Source organism: Parasteatoda tepidariorum, chromosome 1 (genome assembly GCF_982258835.1).
Source record: "Parasteatoda tepidariorum strain Cologne lab strain chromosome 1, Ptep-v5.0, whole genome shotgun sequence".
Lineage (NCBI taxonomy): Eukaryota > Metazoa > Arthropoda > Arachnida > Araneae > Theridiidae > Parasteatoda > Parasteatoda tepidariorum.
This window is the reverse complement of record NC_141755.1, coordinates 51,002,165-51,020,465: the sequence shown is the minus strand read 5'-3', so window position 1 is coordinate 51,020,465 and position 18,301 is coordinate 51,002,165. Positions and strand designations below refer to the sequence as shown.

Genomic DNA, 18,301 nt, shown 5'->3' with positions numbered 1-18,301 from the left:
GTTGAATGCGTTAAAAAAAAATTTTTAATACGCTAAATAAAAAACATACGTTAATATAAAAAATAATCTGAATTGCAAGACCTTTTTATGCACCCGCTCTAAGTACTAAATCCAAAACTGGTACGCTAGTTCACTACTGAAAATTTTGTATTTTAAATGGATGTCCACTTGTGTTTTTGTTCACTAGCCACTTAAAATAAAAAATATTGATAATATGAATTCAATATTATGGAAAAATCGTTTATATATTCACCTAAATAATAAAACCTCATTAAAGAATCTAAATATATTTTCATGTATTCTCTTCTAAAATAAACAAAACTGAAAGCTACGTTATTTATCGATTTTCTTTTATTTGTTCAAAGAACAATAATGTTAAGAATTCAATAATATGAATAGAAAATAATTCGAATGTGTACAACTTTCTGTTATTTCAGTCATAAGATATGAAAATATTTCCCATTATCCTTTTACAAAAATTTTCAAAATTAAGGGCTATTTTATTTGGAAATTTTTTTTTTTCATTAACATTTTTTCTGCATATCAAAATTATTTTTTCTCTTTTAAAATACAGTAAGTTATTTTTGTATAAAATAAGACATATTTATTTAATGTCAAATAAAGTCTTAAATAATCTCATATTTAGTGATTCATCTAATTGAACTAACTAGGTAAAAAAAGAAAATTTAAAAAGCAATACATCTATTTTTTACATTTTTTAAAACAGATTTTTATCAAATTTCATTAGTTGTAATTCTTATCTATAATTTTAGTATCATAACCTAACTTTCGGTAACTAGTATTCTTTTCAACCAAGTTTTGATTGATTCCTCTAGTTCCAATGAAATAAATAAACGAACTTTTACAAGCAATAAAAGTTATTTTATAAGAATCGGCAGAAAAGAGCTGTTATAATTTTATTCCAAACCACCTGAATACCCTTTCGTCGAACTGAGAAAAATTGTAAATAATTAAATAATCAGTATTAATAATATGCATGCTCAATACTGAAAGGCATATACTGGCGCAATTAAATAATGAAGTAATCTTAATTTTGAATTATCTGTAGTCTTCCCCGGTGACTTGGCATTATCAGTTTTAAAAACACACGTTTTTAATGTTCTATCAACAACAACATCAAAAATGTTGAGCTAGACTTATTCTCAGTCTCATTCACAACCCAAAAAGATGCTACAGATCATAGCCAATACATGATAGTAAAAATCTACAACCAAGCATTTTTCTTTAAGAATTTTATTTATTTATTTCATTTACAGTTTATTCTATATCATTTTAGTTTATAAAAACATGTTTCAAAAGCATAACTAAAATACTGGCATTGTGTCAGTTTGTTTAAAAAATACTAGTTCGTATCGCCTTTTCCATTTGCCATCAGCTTTGATTTTGCTTATCTAATAAAATTAACCATGTAGATCAATGTTTCCCAACCTTCTTATCAACGCCGACCTGTCAACGCTTGATAATTTTACCGCGCCCCACTTGAGGGTGGGGGGAGGCTGATTGTTTATATTTTAAATTATTTTGAATTATTAATTTTAATGTAATTGTATTTAAATATGCCTTCAAAATTAAATACAGTTCACCAAAAAATAAATATAAAGTGATTTAACATTTTAACTTACTAGAACGTTAAGTCAATGAGAACCCTGAGCTTGTTTCTTTGTAATGAGACGGTTCCATCTGGGGGTAATCGGAGACAATGACACCCGAAGCGTGTTGCTTATGTCCAATTTATTCCGTTTCTTTGTTTTGATTGCTGTTACTGCAGAAAACCCAGCTTCACAGATAGGTTGTCAGAAAATTTTAATGGAACACAGATATTTTTAATTTGGGATATAAACCTAAGAATTTAAATTCAGTTTCAAAATACCACTTCGGCCCGGTACCATTTGATCCATGAACTGGTACCGGTCCACGAACCGGGTGTTGGGGAACACTGATGTCGATAATTATTTCATAGCAAGCAAAAAATTCCCAGTACAACTCGTCATTGATCAAATAGAGTTGTACACTGTAAAAAAAAATCCTGAATCAAATTACGATATAAAGTACCTGCGCTTTGGGTGCATCATCCTTAAAATCCATTTCCCCCGTAAAATCCATTTTTGCCGTCAAATATTAAACCATACTTTTTACTGTAATATTTGTTTAATTAGATTGATCTGATAAATAGTAATTATCACTGTAAAAATTACGGAATATCAGATTTTTTGTTTCGTAACATATGTTCCGATAAAAATGGATTTACGATAAAAAGTAGTGCTGGTACTTTTTACTGTTATTTGATCCTGAATTTTTTACATTGTGTATTAAAAGGTTAATTATTTTAAATAATTTGGTTAATTATTTGGTTAATTTGGTTAATTATTTTAAAGATAACAAAAGTTTATGTAGTGGCATAAACCTTTGTTATCTTTAAAATAATTAACCAAATTAAATTGTGTCAAGAACTTCCAATACAACACTGCGCATCCTGAGAGAAAACTTTTTTTAAAAACATTTCTCTTATTTTTGAACGATTTTTAGAATATGGGAATAAAATTGCCTCTTCCATCTGCTTTTCAAATTTCAAAATTTTAGAACTTATATAGATCTGAAGTTATATGAGAGACACACAGCCAGACAGACGCATAAACTCTCCCCTTTTATTATTTCAAATCATAATGGATTTTATTTTGCCAATGTAATCTCAAAAAAAGATCTGGCGTTGAAAACTCGTTGACCTGTGTCGCAGGCAACTCTTAACTTCCGAATTTATCACCATAAAAATAGCCATTTAATAACGAGATTAAAAAAGTGTAAGCCCATAAACGCACCTGTCTTATTCTTTTTTTAAATATTTGCCCATTTATACGACAATGTTTGGCTACTAAAAGGAATTTACGGTAAAAAATTGCGGAAATATTATTCATTCGGTTATTGCTTTGGGGATGAAAGAAAACAGGAAAGTTGTAGTTTGAAGCTTGAATGCAGTTAGCGATAGAATGTTTTAATACTTAAGACATTGTTTTTGTATGTAACGCGCGTCGTTTTGATAAAATCAAAATATTTTTTTTTATTTTGTACGTTTATGTCTTACTTTGAAAACGTGATGGATGTGTTTATTTCCTTAAGAATGACATCTCAAACTATTTATACAATAGATTATGAACGATGCAATAGTGCTTTATAATAGATATGGAAAGATATTAGGCTTCATGGTGTACGATTTTAGTTTTTTTAGTTTTTTACAGAACTATTTTTTGAAAAGTTTGAATTTTTGAATCGATACAAAAATGTCCTATTTTGTATCAGATTCGACATCTGAAAGAAAATTAAAATACATTTGATACATGTTTTGCATAATATTAAAAGAACATTTTCCCTGACAAACTTACTACTCATAGCAATATATTCCCGATGCCCGAACTTATCTAAAACTACTGCTAAGATCATTTAAAATCCTTTTATTTTTCCTTTTTTCCTAAAAGTTAATATAGAAATAATTAGGGAAAAGTTGGAAATTGTTTTAAAAGTTATGAGGTAATCCACATATAGATCTCAGACGCTTGCCTCTTCCATCTTAATTCCTGGAGAGGGAGAAGAGGTCAGAGCAGGGAAGACGAAAATTGAAATGTAACTATCAAAACAAGTGAGGTAATTGTTTACTCTGACCGTCTTTACACTATGTATCAGTCAGTAGGGCTAATAACTTAGAAGTTATATTGGATTTTTTATAAGTATGAATTGTGAAAAGTATAATTTTTAATTTATGCCTTTTTATCCATCAAAAATTCTTATCTGGACTAGTGAAGTATTATTTTTTATGTTTTTTGTGCAGAATAGAATGAGGTTAAAGTAAATTCAAGAGGACTAATAGTTTAGAGTTTATTAAAGTTCGCATGCAAAATCTTATACTCATAATACTGTACCTATACCTCTACATACGCGTCTAGCATTGCTATCTAGAAAAACAAATATTGAATCATGTGTAGTTTTTTACGCAACCAAACTCAAGGCGATAAATTTTATAAGAGCTATAACAATTTCATACATAAAAATTGACATTCAGTAACAATTTATGTTTCTGACATTGCTATCTAAACAATCGTAACATTATTTTATATGTATTTCTTTTTAAAAAAAAAAAACATTTAAACCTGATAAACGTAGATTTTACTGCTCGAAACACATTGAAATAATAATGCAAAACAATCACTTGAAATCAAATATTTATATTTTTATCCATGCATGTTACGCATCCTTCATTCATTAAAAAATAAGATAATATTATTCAGAAGCAATTTAATTCAATTCTCATGAAAGCAGGATGCAACGAAATTATTTTAGAAAATAAAACAATGGACTAGTTAAAACCGTACGATTAATCCTTTTCATTCGATTTTCATTTTTGTTGCATCGCATTAGTGGTTATTTGAAAGCAAACTAAAACACTTGTAATAACTATTGATCGTGTTAAAAAATGTACACGCTACATTAACTTCCCAGTCTGCGCCGTCCAGACATATTTATGGCAGCAAACTAAGTAACTACTAACTTATTAATTTAATGCGTATCAGTGAATATTGAGGCTCATTTCTAGCTCGCTCTGATTATCGTCTGCTGAGTTTATTTAAATCTCATAATTATTACTTCGTAGCATTTGACACTTTCATCCGTAAATCATGTGATACTTAAAGAAGCTTAAAATTTAATGACCGCCATCATATGTCTTTTTAGAACTTATTTTAGATAGTTATGAAAAATATGTAAAACTATGGAGTAATGAAAAGCATATGAAGATTTGTGTAAGTTTATAATATTGCAAAGCATTTTATTTCTTATTGTTTCTAATATTATTTTATTTCTTATCAATATTCCTAAAGAGAATATATAATTTCGCTCTGAAAATATTTTTGTTGGATTTTTTATTAAAAAAACATTTTAGTTTGGGCTTATAATAATAAAATTTAAACTGTTCAAAGTACATTTTGTACTCAATACTCCCATAAAAAAAATTAAACATAACCCTAATTTTTAATAAAAATCTCATCTAAAATAAAGATTAAGAAGAAAGATATCTATTTTTCTTACAAATTAGCACTTTTCCTAATAACTCCTTATTATAAATTTTTATTTTATTTCAATTCGTTTACATTTTTTCTAATGCAGGACTTTTTTTCGTAATTATTTTTTGTTATTATCACTTTTTAAACCTTCTTCTTAGTATTAAATCTTTAAAATCGATTTCTGTTTTTTCTTATCAACGTAAGCTTTTCTTTAAAATTTGATTTTCACCTTATTAATTATTTAAATCTCGTCTGGTGAATAAAGCTGTTAAAAGTAAGTAAAGTCTTATTAAAAACAAACTCTGATGAATAAATAAATTCTATAAAATGCAAAAGCATGGAATATTGCAAAATGGCAAAAGTTTGGAATAATGGCAAAAGATTGGAATATTTTTTTTAAAAAATGAAACTCTAACAAACTGCCTGTATATTTTAAGGCAGTAAATATTCACAAATACATAAAAATGTTTACTGGTTGAGTTGGAATCATCGTAAAAACCCAGACAGCCAACGTACTCATTGCTCCCAAAATCATTAAAATATTCTAAACTCTTTAGAAAAGAACCCTTGAGACTGATGTAATGGATTCTCGCAGAACAAAAAGTCTTTGATGTTCTGAAACGACCCAAGACACCACTTTTCGGAACTTTTCTTACTTAAGGAAAGTCGCTAATTGCTTTCTGCGTTAAGACAGAGTGCCCCAGTTATCTGGTTCATCTAAATCTGCAATCTCTGCGACATTTTTATTGGCTCAATTCCAAGATGAATGGAATATTTATTTGTCTCAATGTTCTTTTATAAAATTGTCGGCACATCTCACAAATGATACGGGGGTTCGGAAAAGAAGATATATTGAGGGAGACGATAAATTAGTCGAATCGTTCTGGATTCTCTAATTTGCTGCAAATTTTATGGAACATTTATAGAGCTTTCTACGCCTTTACAATTCTCATAAAATATCACCTAAAAATTGTCTTTTTTTTCTAAGAAAGAAGATCTTGATTACTAAATAAATTTATTAATTTACATTATTCTTCAGAGTGCGAGCTCAATTTAAAAGTTAAATGTGTCAATGCAATTCAGAGTAAAAAAATACACAATGTACTATGCTTCACTGGTATAGATAGCAATGTTAAAATTGCTCTAAAGTAGGAGTCGAAAATGGAAATTTTTATGCATAAAATCCCCTAAAATTTCTGAACTTTTGGTCCTATGGGCTCATTTTTGGCTTCTTTCAGTTCAGCGTTAAAAAAACATGGGAAACACTACTTCTGCTATTTATTTATGTAGCAATGTCGGATAAATAACTAGGTACAAGTATAGCATTCTACTTTTTTTTAAAACTTTTTTTTATAAAATCATTATAACGTCTAAACTATCAATCTTATCATACCGAACTTGAACTCAATCAGCTTAACATAAAAAAAAGAAGGGGGAAAAAAAAGAAAATCTGAAGCAATGTCTTACTTGCCTTACAAAAAATAATCACTTCTCGTCCTGTTCCTCCCCAAAAATTCCAGATCAAATTAAGGTAAAAAGTACCAGCACTGAGGGTGCCAGCATTTTTTACCATAAAATCCATTTTTAGCGGAACATTTAAGGAACAAAAAATCTGATATACTGTAGTTTTTAGAGTAATAATTATAGTGAAATCACTGAATCACCCAAATTAAATAAATATTACTGTAAGAATTACTCCTTTAATTTATATCCGTATAGCATAATTACAACTTAATATACCACTGATACGATACGAATATAGTTTTCTCATAAATGGTATTTTTTAACGAAAATTTAACAAAATGGCAACATATTGAACAAGTCAATGTTCAACATTTAACACAATATCAAAATGACATTTGGCACAATTTAAAAAAAATAAGTCCTACATATAAAAGAGACTATATTGAATAAATGCATGTTATTAAATTGTTAAGTAACTGAAGGAAATATTAGCGAACACTGTTTTAAGAAACGGTATTTGAAGTTAGAGCAGACTTATTCATCCACATACGCATTAATTCAAAATACGCAGCATTTTTTACATTTTTAAAAATTTTAGCTTTTAATCTTAAGAAGATTGTCTCTCGTTTCTTAAGAATTGTTTACAAAATGAAAAAAAATCTGGAAATTTTTTTCGTGGTATCTTATATTTATAAGAAAATAGGCATACGTATTACAGTTGATAATTGTTTTAAAAAATTATTATTAATACTTGAATCCTGAAACTTACCAAATAGTATTTTTAAGTTGTTGTCATTGAAAGAGGCACATTTTATGTATTTAAATATTTAATTTGTTTTACATATTTAAATACTTAATATTTTCATACATTTAAATACTTGAAATGTCCTACTATTAAAAATCGTATATACCATTATATATACTAGTATATAATAGTATAGTAGTATATACTAGCATATAATATGTATAATATATATAATATTTAATATACTAGTATATAATACTATTATATATAGTATATACTATTATATAATATATACTATTTAAAAATCGTTTCTGTATAAAAATAATTTCTCTTAATATTTAAAATATTTAAGTGAAACTTTAGGAGAGAAATGAGATTTTCATCTTTCTTCAACTCAATTCTTTTTCTTTTCTTTTTTTTAATAGTTTGACTGATATAAACACATTTTATAAATTTATAAAGCGAGCCAGAATATTTCTATTATCAAAATCTAACAAAGCCACTTAAAACGGCACTTCTTACAATACCACTTAAAAATGCGAGAATTTTGAACTGTTGCTGCATCATTTCTAAAAACTTTTTCCGCAGGAATTTAAAGAGATTAAATATTAGAATTGTAGAAGTTTTCATCAAACCGTTTCTTATAAAGAATTTTTCTGAGAAACTGTAAATTAAGAAAAAGTAATTTGCATAGTAATTCATTATGTCGCTTACTTGTGTGAGTGATTGCAAATCGAGTCTAATAACGTGTGCATATTATTAAACTAATGAAGAATTTTTCTCTTTTTACAGATTATACAAAGTTGAATTATTAAAGTTTGTCTTGGTATGAGGACACCCTATATGCTATGAAAGTCTTCGAAGGTTAATAAAAATGTAGCCTGCAATGATGGAACAGGTCGAAACTCCTCGGGTGAGAACATTTCATTATTGATGATAAAATAAATAAATAAGTGCTAAAAACCAAACATGCATAAAAATAGATTAAGCGTGTAATATAATAAAATATTTTTACATAATCAACAATGTTTAAGAAAGAAAAAAATAAGATTTTAACTATAAATAGAGTTCCGAAAAGTTAAAACAACTTAACCGTTTCATACTGTTCATCTCTGAATTGTCGAATTGGTTACAAGAAAATGGAATTGGAGTTATACTCATGTTGAGTTTTTATTTATCTTTTTTCTTTTTTTGAACAGTGTAGCTTTGATGACCATTGCACGTATTGCTTCAAATTATTATATTTTTCGGTCTTTATGTAACACTATAAATACGTAATTAAAAATGTTTACATCTAAAATACAGGATAAGCACATTTTAAATAATATCATTTTTATTAAATTTTACTTATTACTATTATTTTTATTATTATTTTTATTAAATTTTATTTATTATTATTATTTTTATTATTATTTTTATTAAATTTATTTATTATTATTATTTTTATTATAACGTTTATTATTATTACTATTATTATTTTTCTTATTATTATTATTTTTATTAAATTTTATTTATTATTATTATTTTTATTATAACTTTTATTATTATTATTTTTTTATTATCATTATTATCATTTTTATTATTATTATTATTATTATTCTACATTTACTGGCTAATGTGAAGAAAAATATGCAGTGTGGATGCTTAATTTGTCTAATTTCCATTTTTATATGTAATTCCTTTTTTTTTTTCTTTTGAAATATTATTCATGATCCTCAAGTGTTTCATGTTTGTCTTTATGTTATGTTTGTTTCATGTTTGCTTGCAGTTGGTCTACACCTAGATTAACTTTTAAATATAGGTTGTTACTTATTTGTTTATTCATTTTGAAAAACAATATTTTTTAAAAAATATATCATGTATATTTTTAAATTTGTACAACTTGAACAATTGTTTTTGGCTTTAGGTTCTTCTCAGTAGATAGCAGCACCACAGTTAGTTTCTTGTATTGTTTTCGAATACAAAATGCATGAAGTTCAGTGACGACATCTGTTGTAATTTCTATAAACTGATTTTACTGAAATTGTTCACAACAAATTTAATTATTTACAACTATTTCTCTAACAATCATATGCTTATTTTCTTAATTTATTATTTTATTAAAATCATGCAAGTCATTTATTTTCTTTCCAGCAAAGAAACAATACAAAAAGTCGATAACTCTTAGAAATGATTTATATGGCATAACAAGTAAAATCAATATAAATTATCAAATAACATATTAATTGCTAACATATTTATTGTTAACATATTAATTGTTGTTGTTGACTCAGTATTCTCTTTAACTGTTGACTCAATAATTTTTACATTATTAAAACATAATTAGTAGTGGTTTTATACCACCGCTGCAATATTCAAGAATGTGCAAATTGCATGATTTTTATTTCGGATGTACCCAAAGATATCTTGCTCACTTAACTCGACGAGGCTAAGTGTGTGTTAATGTTATGTAGCCCTAACTTAAAAATTTTACCTAAAACTGTTATTTTAAAAACTGTTATTTTGTTATTATAAATTAAATTATTCCTTCAGAAGTCACTATCAATTATTTTAACCACCAATATTGCTCAATGATAAATTAAACTCAGTTGAATTATTTAAAAATTTTTTTCATGACACTTTTAGATACTGGGCAGATTTGGACCCATAAGAGATTTTGGGTTAATGCTTTCTCAACATGAAGCGTTGAGACGCGCTACTTTGTTGAAACATCGGAAGGTATCAACTCAGCTGAAAGTAAGTTCAGTCATTTTTAATAAAATAATTCTAATAGAATCAAACAGTAAAAAAAAAATATTACCGATCAATTTATGGTAAAAAAGTACCAGCTCTCAGGATACTAGTAATTTTTGCCGTAAAATAATTGTTCAAAGTAAAATTTTTCGAGAATAAAAATGTGTTATATCGTTATTTTTACATAAATATTTATTGTAAAGGAATTTTCATGGTATCTCAACACGAAGCATTGAGACGTTCTACTTTGTTGAAACATCGGACGATATCAACTCAACTAAAAGTAAATTCAAGTATTTTTACTATAAAAATTCTAACAGAATCAAACAGCTGAAAAACCCTACTATCACTGTGAAAAAAATTCACTGTAAAAAAATTCCGGATCAATTTATGGTAAAAAATATCAGCCCTCAGAGTTTCAGTAATTTTTTCCGTAAAATCCATCTTTAAAGTAAAATTTTACGAGACAAGATTTGTTAGATCGTTATCTTTGCATTAATATTTAATGTAACATCACTGGATTACTATAATTAAATAAATATTACTTTAAAATTGCAGTAAAAATAGATAAAACTACAAAATACATTTCATGGATGTCGTGCTCAGGTTGTCAGTACTTTTTAGCACAATTTGATCCGGAATTTTTTTCAGTGTAATTATAGTTTTTAACTATTATTGATGGGAAAAAAATTAGTATCATCTTATGAAGCCCTCATTTGAATTGTTGTCCAAATTGAATATATTAAGTTAAGCTTACCTTCTGCAAGTGATATTTATACTAGCTTACTTTAAAACTAGTTCAGCTTCAGATTGTTTCTGCTAAAAACAGAGGACAACTTTAATGGATTTTGATAGGAAAAGAAGTACACTCATTAGATTTAAATATATTCTGCAGTAACTCAAAATGAACAAAGATGGAGTTGAACCACTATTCAAATATGACCATTAATTAAAAGCGTATTAATGAACAGTGACAGCATATAAAATCGATGTTTTTATAATCCTTGAAAACATTTTTTTAAAAATTTATATTTTTGAGGGGTGTGAATTGCCACAATTTGAGTTACAACGAAGTATTCGTAATTATGAAAAAAAAACATTATATTGTTTAATTCTAAATCATCTTGTATTTGTTTAAAAATGGAACAGTATCAGGTAAAGTTTCAATTAACATTAATTATGAACCTGACACTATTTTTTCTGAAGTTTTGATGCTGTGACTTATTATTGTTTCACATAAAAAATCTTCCATTTACTATTGAACATATAAATGACTAGTATATTTTTTCCTCCATAAAAATTGCTTTCTAAATGTTTTTAACTTTCATTGATATATTTTGTTTAAAACTTTCATAGCTAAATGTAATGTAAGAATTTTTAAAAAAAATTTCTGAATTTAAATTTTTTTCTTTTAATAAGTTTCATAATTTGCATAAGTTTCAGAAAACCCCATGTTTATATGTAATCACGTTCTAAAACTCATAATTTTTTTAATAGTTGGACATGGTGCAGCGGCAGCTATCTGACCTCCGGAGGACATCTCCAGATTCCGACAGTGATCGTGAATTCTACAGACAACAGATGGCAGAACTCTCCAATGAACTTCACGATCTGGGTTCAACCCTCGATCGTGTAGAAAGAAACGCTTTTTACGCCAAACGTCGAATGTTGAGACAAAATGGCTTGGATATCTCTAACAGTGATGGAGCCATATCTTTGTCTTCTTCACACCCGGCTCTCTATTCCTCTTCAGAAAATCTGAGTCGAACTTCATCCAGAAGTAGTCTAAAATCTAAAGTTTGCCACTTGATGTCTTCTCCAAACTTTAAAATGAAAAAGAAACATTTGTGGGGAGAACTGAGATCTGTGGCTTCACTTTCATCCCGTAAGCGAGTTTGAGTTCTTTGAAAATATGTATAGAAGCAGCAAGAAATTGTCAACAAAATATATTCTTTTTATATTTATTAAGAATCTACTTATTTATAGTTATCGTGGAATATATAAAATTTCTATGCTCAAAAAACAATTATATTCGAGAACGCCGAAATCTATGTGATTTTTCAAAGTCACTTAACATGTTTTCTCACTTAATTCTTCAATCTTTATATGAACTATGAACATATTTATCCGAATATGAATAATCTGAAGTTGCATGAATTAATAAAAAATCGTGAATTTCATAGAAGGAAATAAGAACAGATACAGAACTTTTAAAATTCCTTGTGCAAATCGATATAAAAAAATTAACAGAATTGTTATAAAAAAAATTAAACCTCGGATTAAAGAGGGAAAATGTTTCCAAAAAATTGAAACTAAAAACGATAAAACTTAGTGTCATAAGAAAATTCATTTGTTAAGAAATATTAGCGGCGTGAGGAAATGTAAGCTAAAGCCAAAATAATCATGCACACCTGTAACCATCTTTTTTTAATAGAACAAATGAATTCATGAATTAATTTTTAACAGTCGGACTATTAGTTCATTTAGAAATACGAATTCATTAAAGTAGTGAGTCAAATATCACTTTCACTAAAGTTTATTTGACATGACGAATGAAATATAATTAAATATTTAAGAACGAGAAAGAAACTCCTTTTTTTATTTATCAGAGAATGCTAACAGACGTTAATGGTGTTATACAAAAATATTTTATAAATCTATAGTTTAAATAGAAAAAACGCCTTGTTGACATGGAAACAATGTAAGACAATAAAAAAATCCCATTTTTCAAACGCCTCTCCCGAGCGATATAATTGAAATTTTTTTAACGATTTTTAAAACTGCGGGCTTTAAATTGCCCTTTTCAATCACTGTCAAAATTTCAGAGCGCTAACTTAAGCTGACTCATATGATTCTGGAGTTATAAGAGAAATACACACACACGAACACAAAATTGATCATATTATAGATGATGAAACGCCAGACTTCCTTTTATTTATAAGTTTTACTGCTATTATTTTAAGAAATTGAAACCACAGCCTTTCTACATTTCGAATTATACATCATATGTGTTGGGGCTCAATACATTATGATAATTTGTGTTCATCATATATTTTAATTCTCCAATATTTCTATTAACTCAAAACCATATTGAATGTATTTTTCCGACATACTGACTGAAACTTAAAAATTCATACCATTTCAGTTAATATCAAGTCTGGTTCTCCCAGCAGCGAAGAAGACGGTTCTTCTGGGAAAGACACAAAAGCTTGGAAAGCTGCTTTGAGATTTTTAGGAAAAATGGTAGATTCCAGATTTCGAAAAAAATTCTGGAATCCAGCTAAAAGGACAAAATCTTGTGATAACATTGTCGACAACAACAACAGGGATGAACCTGGTGCACTCACCAACTTTGAACTTAAAAACTGTAAGAGCTTTGATTCTCCCGAAGTAAAATGCCATATCGATTCTTCATCATCATCTTCCTCTGAATCCAGTGACGAAGAAGCTGAAGATGACTGGAAGTTAAAGCCTATTCCTAAATACACATGTAAAGCACCAGTCATGAGAAGAATTTCCAGTAATAATAATAATAATAACAATAACAACAACAATAATAATAACGTGAGAGGCCAGGTAGATCCAGCAATTATGGCAGAAATAGAGGTAATTTTGATTCAAGTTTTTTTTCATACCAAACTGAACTAAACAGACATTTAAACAGAATTTTTCAATTTTTTTTTTTTTTTTTTTTGCATTGAAATTATTTTAAGTGCTCTCTGTTACCAAAATATGGACCCGAACGGCAACTATAATTTAGGGATCAGTATGCTGACTTTCTAATTTAATACTAATAAATATTCCGTTTTAAAAGCGCAATATTAACTCATCTAAATTAACTACAAATTTTACTTCGTTCCTAATTGCCCCTTTACCAAATTGCAATTACATATATAATGAATATAACCAAATGCATTTCTTTAAGCCAATTTAATGGATAGTTTGTATTTTAATTCAGGAAATTAGTTTTTAAATGCTGTTATTAAGTCTTCTAAGTAAGTGTCTGGTCTCTGCGTAAATATATGCCTAGTTTAAAGAGTTGGTGCAAACGCCTCTATTTTTGCTGTCCTTTTTTTCTCTGGTTACTTTTACAGATTTTCACTAGACCCTTGAATGATCGACTGGATATGCCAGCTGCCCTCAGATCATTCAAATTAAAGGATGAATTTCCACGGATTTATAAGTCCCCTAATAATCAAGACCCCCACCCCCCAGTCATCAAATTTTTCTCTACTCCTAGAACTACTCTGAATATACAGCATTCGGATCCTTTTACTTCAAAACTCTTTATAAATCATTCGAACTTTCTTTATAACCTTCCACTGTATAGGCGGTCGATTTCCTTCATTTCTTAGTATAAACTATGCTGAAAGCGATAAGGATTAAAAGTCTTCAGCGATAACTTGACTTTTCCCATCCATTGGGTGCACCTAACTAGGAGCCGAACGGAATTTTCCACCACAATCCATCCCTTTCAATAAATCAAATTTTCTGTATACAGCGAGGAAAAAAAGCTATTTTATTTATTTTGCATAAGCACAAAACGCCTATTTTGTTTAAAAAACATAAAATAAAGAATTTGTATCAAAATTGACCCTTACGGGTATTTAAACGCAATTTTTGTTAAGTTATTATTGCATGTGGTATTACTCTAGAATATCCACCTACATAGATGGACTGATTGTTAAGACACGGTTCCCAGCAGATCACCGAAGTCAAGCATCACTGGTTGCGGTCAGTGTGCGGGTGGGGGATCTCTTGGATTAGTCTGCGTAGGTGCCGAGAGTGTGCGCTATTGGTCCTCGTTAAACTGTTCTACGGTAAAGTGCTCGACTTCGCGTGCATATCGTCGTGCTACCGAAGAGGGGGTGCCATCCCCTCTGCAGAGGATCAAAATTGTGACGGCATGTCTTCGGATCATCCTCAGGGATGTTTCCCAGACCGTCACCAATAGCTCATTGTGCAGCTCTAGTGTGACGTAAATGAACTACAACAACAAAAACATAGTTTAAGCGGCTCAATTCTTTCCAACGGGAACAAAGTGCAATCGACGAAAAAAATTAGATAAACAAACTAGTAGTAGGATGTAAAGGAAAAAGTTTGATCACAGCGAGTTCATTTAAGTTCTGGCAATCCAACATAATTTGCAAACTTCACCCAATTTTTAGACCTCCCAGATAAGACCCAAGTCTAAAACTCTTGATCTAAATCTAGGCACGTAAGAAGACACAATCCGTTTTATTTTATTTTATTACCAGCGTTGAACAGCTTATCCAATTCTGAGTTTACGCCTATCAATGTTCAACTCCGTAACCTTTCAATTTTGAATCCAACCCAAATGACAAGGGAACTCTTGAATCCAGCATAGAGACAAGCTAACCTTCATGGAGAACTATTTGATGAAACTAACCCACATTTTCGCTACATGGCGAGAACCCCCCATCCCAAGGTTACCTCTATGGCAAGGGCATTCGAAAGCATGATCCGTTTACCTCTGAGGATAGTTTTCGTCGCCGTGTGATCGTTGCGAGCCGTGAGCAGAATTTGTATCAACCAGCTACCACTGGGATTTTATTTTATTTTATAACCGTCGTTGAACAGCCGACCCAATTTCATGGGTTTGCGACAACTTACGTTCAACACCGTAGCCTTGTAATTTTGAACCAATCCAGAAGACAAGGAAACTCCTGGATCAGTACCCCCAGAGGTATTGATTTGTTGTGGGAACATGGAGGACTTTGAGACTCGACAGATTTAACGTGCATCAGTCACCATTTACTACACGGGGAGTCTTCGGCCAGCGAGGATCGAACCCACGGCCTCTTGGATATTGGCCCAGCACCCTACCGACCAGGCTATCCCGGCCCTCTACCACTGGGATTCAAACCTGTGGCAAGGTATTGGGAGGTGAATGCTTTATCCTTTCAGCCAACGCGGATCTATACTCTTATGCAAGTCCTTCATGACGCCCACTTACACATATGGAGAAGATACCAATCCCATTCAAATGCTTTGTCAAACAGTTGTGTCCCCAGTTTTTACCCATCCTTAATCTTAAGTTTGCTCCAACTTCCTCCCATTGATTGCGGCGAAATATTTTCCAAATGTCTCAAATATTGCAAGGATTTGCCTATTGGTTTTACTGCTTGATTAAATTTGAGAATACCCATACTTTTCAGACGTCCAACAGCATTTTTCTGGAAAATATAAAAGCAAAAGGCTTTTCGCTCCCTTGTCTTTTGCAGCTAGCTAGCTAACTGCAAAGCCGAATAGTCACTTTTATAATACCACTAAAACATGTGAAATTTAATGAATATTTAGAACGTGAATTATATTGCCTTCCTTATTTATGTGTAATTTAATATCTTTAGTAATTCTGTCTTTTTTTCTTTACTTAATTGGATTTGTTTTAATCAGTTTCATTGTTTTCTTACAGGACTTTGAGAAAATGGCTGCTCTGTACATTAAGCAACATTCTTAGCGGAATTTCAAAACTACTGCTTTTACCTTTTAAGAATATATTGAGAATGAATTTATATATTTCATCATATTCATCGTCAATATTGTAATATTAGTGATTAAAATCTTATTTAATTAGCTAAAATTTTCCAAATATTAAAACCAAAATATGCAGTTTGTACCTTTGTCTCACCAAGTGGAAAACTTTCTGTGAGAAAAGGCAAATTGTTTTCCAGAATAAAGTTTTTTCTAAAACGTTTCATAAAGTGAGATCTGAGACATAACTTTTAAGAGTTTTTTCATTACGAGAAATACAATTCAATTTTTAAAGATTGGCTGAGTCATGTTCCAAGAATAAATAAAGTGGGAAATTATTTAGTGTAACATAATGTGTTATAAAATAAAAGAGGAAGCTCCATTATTAATAGGTAACATGACTTGATAGGATGCTGGTCTAGTAATGGCAAATCAATACGTCCCATCATCAAATGATGAGTGTTGCTAGTTCACAAATACCAAACTTTCCTTGCTGGTTGACTATCATAGTACTAAAGTAACATTTTCCATCATGACAGGATGGAATTTGTTGGTCAAAGAATTTCCAACATAACATGCTGGTAGACCATCATCTTTCAATATGAAATGATGGAAGTTTATTGGTCCATCAAAATCCATTACCACATGATGGAAATTGTTGGATGATGGTTACCATTATATAGTATTGGGCCATCTGGAAACCAACATAAACCATCAAAATGTCTTAATGGTTCAGTCAAAAATTTTGTCTTGGTTATAGTCATAATCGTTTTGTAAACGTTTTTCATTTTTTGTGTGGTTGATTAGTTGCGTTTCAAAACCAACATAATATATATTTATAAATTATAATATAATTTAAGTTTGTTTGACAATGCAATTCAATTTGTAATAATATATAATATTTGTAATAAATATAATAAATAATGAAATTTGTCATAAATATAATATATAATAACACTTGCAATAAATATAATATATAATAACATTTGTGATATATATATATTATAATTTAAGTTTGATAATACAACTTAATTTGAGTTCATGATAAAATTTAAGTTTGATAATGCAGTTTAATTTGATTTCATAACATAACTTAAATTTGAAAAGCTCTTTAAAAAAAGATGTACAATTTAAATAGATATTTTCTCTTTTTGAATCATTCTAGAAACTATTATAACTATTATAAAATCTTTCTAATTAAATTAAAACATTATTTCCATCAGTTTAAATTCTTATTTATTACTAGGTGTCAAATTTACAATCAATTTACATTTATTATAGAGATTCAGCGCAATATATATTTTTATTTTAAAAATCATCAAATTTGAAAGTACTTTCTTTCGTTTTTGAAATTAAACTGATAGCAATTCTTGTAAGATTATTTAAAAATCAACGTTTTTAGTGTTTAATACTTCTAATATAGCCATTTTTCGTATTCACTTTATAAATGTTGTAAAGATTTTTTGTATGGAGTTAAATAAAATGATTTTATAAGCGAAAATGTTATCTTGTTACTGGATATGGTTTTTTTTCTTCTTCTAGAATTTCAACACAATTGGATCAGAATGAGCTTTATTTATGTATTCCATACCTCGTAAATAAATATTTAAAAAGAGATGGCTACATAAAGCTCCACTTTTATTACCCATTGTCATTTCTAGATGTATTAAAATATCATATTTTTTCCCGACAAAAATTACTGGAATTACATTTTAGTTTTAAACCATCAATTTCAAATTTAAGCTACACTACTCTTCTTCTTCTTCTTCATAAACGCAACAGCCTTTCACAGGCC

General features: G+C 29.0%; 1 protein-coding gene across 1 annotated transcript in view; it reads left to right on the top strand.

The window, feature by feature from the left end:
• Positions 1 to 16,730, top strand: part of LOC107444741 (uncharacterized) — a 32,030-nt gene extending 15,300 nt beyond the window's left edge. The window contains exons 2-6 of the mRNA XM_043049915.3: positions 8,071 to 8,191; positions 9,904 to 10,014; positions 11,509 to 11,896; positions 13,157 to 13,617; positions 16,448 to 16,730. Coding sequence (XP_042905849.2) covers positions 8,165 to 8,191; positions 9,904 to 10,014; positions 11,509 to 11,896; positions 13,157 to 13,617; positions 16,448 to 16,492 — 1,032 coding nt within the window. The 5' untranslated portion in view covers positions 8,071 to 8,164 and the 3' untranslated portion in view covers positions 16,493 to 16,730. The remainder of the gene's footprint in view (positions 1 to 8,070; positions 8,192 to 9,903; positions 10,015 to 11,508; positions 11,897 to 13,156; positions 13,618 to 16,447) is intronic.
• The last annotated feature ends 1,571 nt before the right edge of the window (positions 16,731 to 18,301 follow it).